This window comes from Camarhynchus parvulus, chromosome 2 (assembly GCF_901933205.1).
Source record: "Camarhynchus parvulus chromosome 2, STF_HiC, whole genome shotgun sequence".
NCBI lineage: Eukaryota > Metazoa > Chordata > Aves > Passeriformes > Thraupidae > Camarhynchus > Camarhynchus parvulus.
The window spans coordinates 21,033,778-21,041,111 of NC_044572.1; the positions used below are offsets into that span (position 1 = coordinate 21,033,778).

The 7,334-nt window shown below is 49.9% G+C and overlaps 1 protein-coding gene across 1 annotated transcript; it reads left to right on the top strand.

Annotated features, from left to right (window-relative positions):
• The first annotated feature begins 579 nt into the window (after nucleotides 1–579).
• Nucleotides 580–7,262, top strand: C1QL3 (complement C1q like 3). Its single transcript, XM_030943039.1, has 2 exons — nucleotides 580–1,410; nucleotides 5,806–7,262. Exons 1-2 carry the CDS (start codon nucleotides 823–825, stop codon nucleotides 5,983–5,985), a joined length of 768 nt encoding a protein of 255 aa, XP_030798899.1. The 5' UTR covers nucleotides 580–822; the 3' UTR covers nucleotides 5,986–7,262.
• The last annotated feature ends 72 nt before the right edge of the window (nucleotides 7,263–7,334 follow it).

Below are 7,334 nucleotides of genomic sequence, written 5' to 3' on the forward strand. Positions count from 1 at the left end.
AGTGAGTGAGGCTCACGATTTCGCTGTTCATCCGTTTGCGGGAGAGGTGGGGGAGGGAGAAAAGAAAAAAAATATATATTTCCCACACTGCCAGAGTAATGCCAAACTCTCTGTGAGTGGGAAGAGCAGAGCAGATGCTGGAATGAGATGCCAAAGCAGCTCCCCTTTCCCCTGCGCTTTTGGGTGCCTATAAATTGCTCCAGCGCGCTCGTCAGCCTCCTCCTCTCCTGGCAGGTGGCACTCGGGCAGGATCCCGCTCTCCCTACGGCTCCGGCTCCGGCTCCGGCGCGGGCACTGCGCGGCGGGCACCGGGGCTCCGGCCGGGAGGCGCGTCCCCGCTGAGGACTGTCATCCCTGCGAAAAGAGAGAGAGAGGGAGGGAGAGAGAGAGCGAGGAGGCGAGCGGGGCGATCGCGAGAGGAAAGGCAAGTTCCAGGGAAAGTTGACTCGGACTGGCACAGCCTGCAAAAAAAAAAGTCGATCGCCAGCGGGAGCATAAAAGTGCGGGCGGCCGGGGCGCGGCGGCAGCTCTTCCTCTTCCTCTTCCTCTCCCGCTCCGCTCCCTCGCCCGCCCCGCGGCTGCAGCGGCCGCAGCGGAGCGCCGCGACCCGCGGGATCCCCCGCGACACCGGCGGCCCTCGGGAGGGCGGCCGAGCCCCAGGGGAGCCGAGCTCGCGCGGGCTCGGCGTTTTTTCGGCTCTGAGAAGGAACCCCGCCAACCATCAAGATTTTGTCCAAAAGCAGACAAGAGGATCGCCCTGCGCTGAGCCGGCTGGTGGGCAGCAGGCGGCGGCTGATAGCGGCCGGCGCGCTGGGGGTGGTGATGGTGCTGCTGCTGGTCATCCTCATCCCGGTGCTGGTCAGCTCGGCCGGCACCTCGGCGCACTACGAGATGCTCGGCACCTGCCGCATGGTCTGCGACCCCTACGGCGGCACCAAAGCGCCCAGCACGGCGGCCACGCCCGACCGCGGGCTCATGCAGTCCCTGCCCACCTTCATCCAGGGGCCCAAGGGGGAGGCCGGCCGGCCGGGCAAAGCGGGGCCGCGGGGTCCGCCGGGGGAGCCGGGGCCGCCCGGCCCGGTGGGGCCGCCGGGTGAGAAGGGCGAGCCGGGGCGGCAGGGCCTGCCGGGGCCCCCCGGGGCGCCGGGGCTGAACGCGGCGGGGGCCATCAGCGCCGCCACCTACAGCACCGTCCCCAAAATCGCCTTCTACGCCGGCCTCAAGCGGCAGCACGAGGGCTACGAGGTGCTCAAGTTCGACGACGTGGTCACCAACCTCGGCAACCACTACGATCCCACCACCGGCAAGTTCACCTGCTCCATCCCCGGCATCTACTTCTTCACCTACCATGTGCTCATGCGGGGCGGCGACGGCACCAGCATGTGGGCCGACCTGTGCAAGAACAACCAGGTGGGCGCCGCGCCGGGGGCAGCCGGGGACAGGAGGGCAGGGGGGCGCCGGGCGGACGGGGGGTTCCCCGAGGGAGTGGACGCTGTGCGGGCAGCGGGCGGAGCGGCGCGGGAAGGGCGGGAAGCGGGCGGGGAGGGGGAGCCGGGCGGCCGCTGGAGGCGGCGCGGGTGCGGGCCGGGGGAGCGCAGCCCGAGCCCGGGCGGCGGGAGGGGAGCGATGGGGACCGGCGGCCGCCTCTCCGCAGCTGGCGGGGAACCTGCGGGGAACCCGAAGACTGCCGAGAGGCAGGGTGTTCTGCAGAGCCGAGGCCGCCCGGGCTGCTGGGTGAACGCGGACTCGACGCGCTCTCCTCTCCGAGAGCCGCGCCGCAGGTGCCGCTCCCAGCCCGCTGTCCGAACAGAGCAGCTCCCGGCCCGCCCCGGGCGCGGAGCGCTGCCCGCAGCTCTGCCGGGACGGGAGCGGGGGGCGGGCGGACAAACAGCGCTGCCCCCGCAGGGCCGAGAAGAGCCCGGCGCTCCCTCAGGGAGGGGAAAGTCCCCGGCAAGAAAGGGGAGCCAGGGGCGGTGGGTGAGCTCAGGAGAGGGTGCTGCTGTGTCGGGAAAGGGTGAGGTGGGTGGGAGGAACGCAGCCACGGCACGGGACGGGGCTCCCACGCGGCGGAGCGCTGGGCTTGACACGCTCAGCCCCCGGAGGGGTGCGAGGCTGCTTCTCCCTGTCAGGAGAGCTGGCAATAGAGCGAGCTGGGCGCCCGCATACCTGAGCCCTTGGCGGGCCGGTGCCGGCTCACGGACCGTGCCAGGAGGCGCACCGGGGAGCCCGGGCAGGACCCGAGTCTGTCGGCATCCCCTGGGCAGGATGAAGGCATCGGAAATAATTAATGGCCTTGCGATGCTGCCGTCTGAAACACAGAGGAATCATCCCTTTTAATTAGGATAAACGTAGCCACTGCCTGTTACATTGCCCCCTTGTAACCCCTCCTTCGCAATTTTGCGCCTCTTCCGCGCGTAGTTAACAGACACGGTTAGGCTGGCACTAATTCCTCCGGCGCCCAGAGGCACCGCCATCCCTCAAGGCTCTGGATGCCCAGGGACAGTGGGAGGTACCCAATCGTTCCCGTGTACCGCGGCCCCCGCGCACCGGCGGCTCAACAGGTCCCGCAGCGCGAGGGGGGCCGCAGGGCGGGCTGGCCGCTCGGGGAGCCCGGAGCCAGCGCTGCCGCTCCGCTGGGCTGTTCGCCCTCCGGCGGCGCGGGCCGGGGGAAGGCTCGGCTCCCCGCCGTGTCCCCAGGACTGGCAGCGGCCCCCGTGTCCCCGCCGTGCCCGGCGGCCGCGCACGGCCCCGTTCGTTCGCGCGTCCCCTCCCCAGCCGAGCGCGGCCCTTTGTGCTCAGCGCACACGGGAGCCGCGGCCGCCGGTAAATTAATCTGATATGCCACTTAACCTTTTCTTTATGGCTCCTCAGAAGGACCGTGAAAATGGAATAATGAGGACATCAGCGGCAATTAATTAAATTAGAAAATACCTACCATAAATACTGTCTCAGCAGATAAACCAGGACTAGTAAAACTAAGTACATCCTAATATATTCACTTTGATATCTTCCTACAAAAGCAGTATTCTTCACTGCAGAAATACAATTTTACTTACAATTAAAGAATTTATCTATTTTTACCCATATTTGTAATGTTGTAGAGTGTTTACTTTCCCGAACCCTGAAAAATAAATACGTAGCAGTAGTTTTAAAGAAGCATCCGATTACAAATATTCAATTGAACCTGAGGTCTAACCATTTCCAAATGTAGGTACTTCCAGTGCCAGACATGAGACAAACTCAGAGTTATTCAAAGAAGAAAGAAAAAACCCACCTAAAGAGAGGTTCTATGTGTACATTTGTATATACTATATAAGATATTTAGGGAAATACTTGCCCACCAATGGTTTAAAATAGACCCACAGTTTTAATGCCTCAATGATTGATTGGGATTTGTACTTGAAATACTAAATGCTGATGTGACAGGCTTTATGTATATTTGTAAGGAAGCTCAGAAATTTTGGAAGTAGTTAAATGGAGTGACAAAGGCAACATTATAAATCCCATGTTCTCTAACAATGAAAAAACTGGAATCATTGAAAACTGACTTACAGATAAAAAACCAAACCATTCCTAAGCAATACATATGTGAAACCTCAAGGTCCCCAATGTTACCACATTGTCTGCTTTAATGGTTATCAAGCCTGAACAGGGAAGTGCTGAGGTGACACAGCTTAGGGATGTGTGTGCAGGCTGAGAGCGTGGCTTCATGAAAGAACCTACATGGAACTTGTGAAATGTATTGTCTCATAATGCTTTAATTTTGAGATGCATTTACCCTCTTGCAGCAGTACACGGCATTCATTTGAGGAGAATTTATTTGAGACTGTTCTCCTAGGCTTTAAAAAGAAATTGTTCTGGCTAACCAAGAAAGAAGGTAAACCCACTAAGAATAGCATACAGGACCTTTGCTGCTACACACAGGGCAGTAACATCTAGATTTTGGTTTCTAGACTTTCAATACCCAGAATATTTTTTTCTTTTTTCCAGCCAATATGTGTTATGTAGAATCTTAAAAATTAAATATCCATTGCTGTTGTAGCCAGTGCCCACATGCTGACTCCCTTAGGATTGTCACTGATGTAATTCAAATTCTCCCTTACCATCCACAAGATTTTATACAAATCCACAAAGCAGCATTTCATTAGGAAGTAAACGGGAATTTGAAAAGTCCTTTAAACCATTTTTCTCACCATTATGCAAGATCCTAGTTCTCTGTGAAAGTTCTTCTACCTTGTCTGTGGCCTTTTCACTCCTCCCCACCTGCCCTTTCCATTTCCACTGCCACCAACCACCTCAGTCCGTTATTTTGTCTGGAAAATCTTTCCAGGGTTAATGGCCCAGAGCCTTCAACTCTGCCCTGCCAGTCACTATTCCAAAGGAAACATCCAGTACTTAGAATAATTATTGCTTAGAAAACTAGCAAAAGAGATCACCTCTGTAAACAATACCAGGCAAGTCAGGACCAAGAAGTCCTGAAATAGTCAGGGTTTATCATCATGCCACGTATCAGTTTAAATTTGCAGCCTGTCACAGCTTTGCAAGCCTTTGCAGCCTTTCTCACTGTTCTTACAGGATGCATAAAGAATTTCCACCTACTGTGATTTTTAAGCTGCATAATGCCATAAGATCCTGCATGGTAAAAGAACCCCCTCCTTTTTAACATTTCAATATTAATGTGAAATCATATCACATGAAATTTTAATTTGGAAATTTATCATGTAAACTTTGAAAGGAATCCATGGAAAATTGTGACTTATAGCCTATTTTTTTCAGTTCAGAGCAGAAAAAATCCCACATATAGTACGCCAAGTCATGCATTATTACTTAGTTCAGATTTGTAATGCCACTAAATCATTTACTGCTCTGTAACTACGCTAGAACAAAGACAAGCAACAAGCAGATGACGTGTTACACTGAAATAAATCACATACAACCATGTTTAAATATTTTACCAAACAGAGTCAAATTATATATAAATGATTTGGAGACGTACAATGGCACAGGCTGTTCATTGCTGAAAACCAACATATATCTTGAAATTACAGATTATTTCCAGTTTGCAAGAAATGTCAAATTTAATCAGTAGTGGAATACCAAGGGAGAAAAGGGAAAAAAAGTATGTTTAAGGGAAAGTTGCAAATGAAAAGCCCTCAATGACTTGTAAATTTCAAAAACTCTTACAGCAAATAGTGACTTGCCTGTGATTTCCAAAAGTGCATCTCTTAAAACACAGTGAAATTAAATGTTTGCTTACTGAACTGTGGTAATAGCAGTTTTTCCAAACCCAGACTGCTTGTGTGCATGGGTGTGTGGGGGGTGTACTTCTTGTATTCTTTTTTGCAGCATGATCCTATTGCTTAGTATGACAATAAACTGCCTGTGGAAAAAGTTCATCCTGGGGACTCCCTGTGGGCCTCCCTGTGGATCCTCAACATTGTCAATCACTTGTCCCACTGATACAAAAGTTATACCAAATGTAAAACTGGCACACGATCAGATCCAGTTCTCCCAACTCCAGCTATTCTTACACATATTTATAAAAAGGCTCCAGACATCAACAGAAGATCAGGCAGTTGTGTATTCATCAGATGACTGAGAAAGGAAAATATTATTGCTTTAGTTTCAGAAATACAGCAGGAGAAAATAAGCATTAGCCATAGGAATAAATTACAATATACACTGCCAGACGTTTAAAGTGGCAACTCATGCATGTTGAATAAAACTTCGAGGATATGCTTTAATTTCAGCAGGCAGGAAAAATTGCCTGAGTTTTCTTAACCAGTGGTTCTGTATTTTATGTAGGTTCGAGCTAGTGCGATCGCTCAGGATGCTGATCAGAACTACGACTACGCCAGTAACAGTGTGGTTCTTCACCTGGAGCCAGGAGATGAAGTGTACATCAAATTAGATGGAGGAAAAGCACATGGAGGAAACAACAACAAATACAGCACATTTTCTGGATTTATTATTTATGCTGACTGATAATGAGTAAAAAGACCCACCAAACCAGTCGAGAAACGAAGCCTGCTCTTCTAAGCGATGGATTGCGTGGCAAAAGTCAATGAAACAAGCACCCCAGCAGAGAGTGACCACTGAACACCTCAGCAGTGGGGGGGAATGTTGAATGCTACCTGATTCACATCTGTACAACACAGAGAAACCTTATGTTAAAAAACCACAAACCAAGTTAAACAGATGTGCGATCCACTTCCGCCAAAGCAAATACTTCCTCATTGTTACGTGTCCATGTGAATGAAGTTCTGCATAGATCAGATTTTTATAGGGAAGGAAAGCCCACCTAAGGACACTGAGTTATTTCTTCAGTGTATATGATACTTTGATGTGTTATGATCTTGCTGCTTTATCCATACTTCAGCTTTGGTTCTTGTGACTTACCTGCTAACAATGATGCTTGGAGTCCACTCATAGTGTGGTGAGGAATGATTTTACAATAAAAGGAAGAGGTAATCAAAATATACTTTCTCTCTGCAAAGAAATTGTTTGCCTTGTACTTTTCTTACCCTTCCACTTAAAACTAGAAACTAATCAGCTTTAAGCCTTAACTCAATGTTTCTGTTTTGTAGGTTTACATTAGACTTTTAACATAAAAATCAATCCAGTGGAGTTATTTAAATTTTGTCTTTCCCTTAGCTGTCCTCTAAAAGAAAATGATAGAAGAAACACTATTGTCCCCTGAAGACTATAACAGTTGACAAACTATTCTATTGGACCATATCCCCCATTCCACCAAAGCAAATGGCAAAATTCTCACTGCTATTAGTGGAAAAGGGATTTTAATTTGTATACATGTAAATACATATTTAGACAATTATTAGAGGCCCATTGTTGATGGTTAGTTGTGTAAATATTTAGAAAGTCTGGCATTCATACCATCAGACTAAGGCAGAGTGTTTTCTTTGCAGCAATTAGTCTTCATTAGTCTTCTAGCACTTAGTCTGTACCTAGGTTCTATTTTTAATAAAGTAGTTATGGATTAATATACTGCAGATGTTCCACTAGAATGTCATAGGAATACAGACAACCTTTATTGTCTTAGGTGTCTTGTCTCACTGAAGTCAGTGGGATTTTTCCAACAAAGGAAGAGTGGGAGATCTGACACAAGAGAAAATGCTGTCACACAGACCTTTTCCATGGAAGCTAGTACCAGTTTGTGGTAAGGTGTGCCTATGAGATGGACACAGAGAAGCATTTTACCAAAAATGATAACACATATGCAAAGAAAGAAGCAGATATTTACATGCAAAAAAAAAAAAAGTGTGTTGTAAAACCTATTTTTCTCATTCATATAGATATAGATATAGATATATAAA

Excerpts from the sequence above, each read along its gene's own strand:
- C1QL3 (XM_030943039.1), top strand. The coding sequence starts at position 823 with ATGGTGCTGCTGCTGGTCATCCTCATCCCGGTGCTGGTCAGCTCGGCC. Across the intron at positions 1,411-5,805 it reads ACCTGTGCAAGAACAACCAG|GTTCGAGCTAGTGCGATCGC; the intron begins GTGGGCGCCGCG and ends TATTTTATGTAG.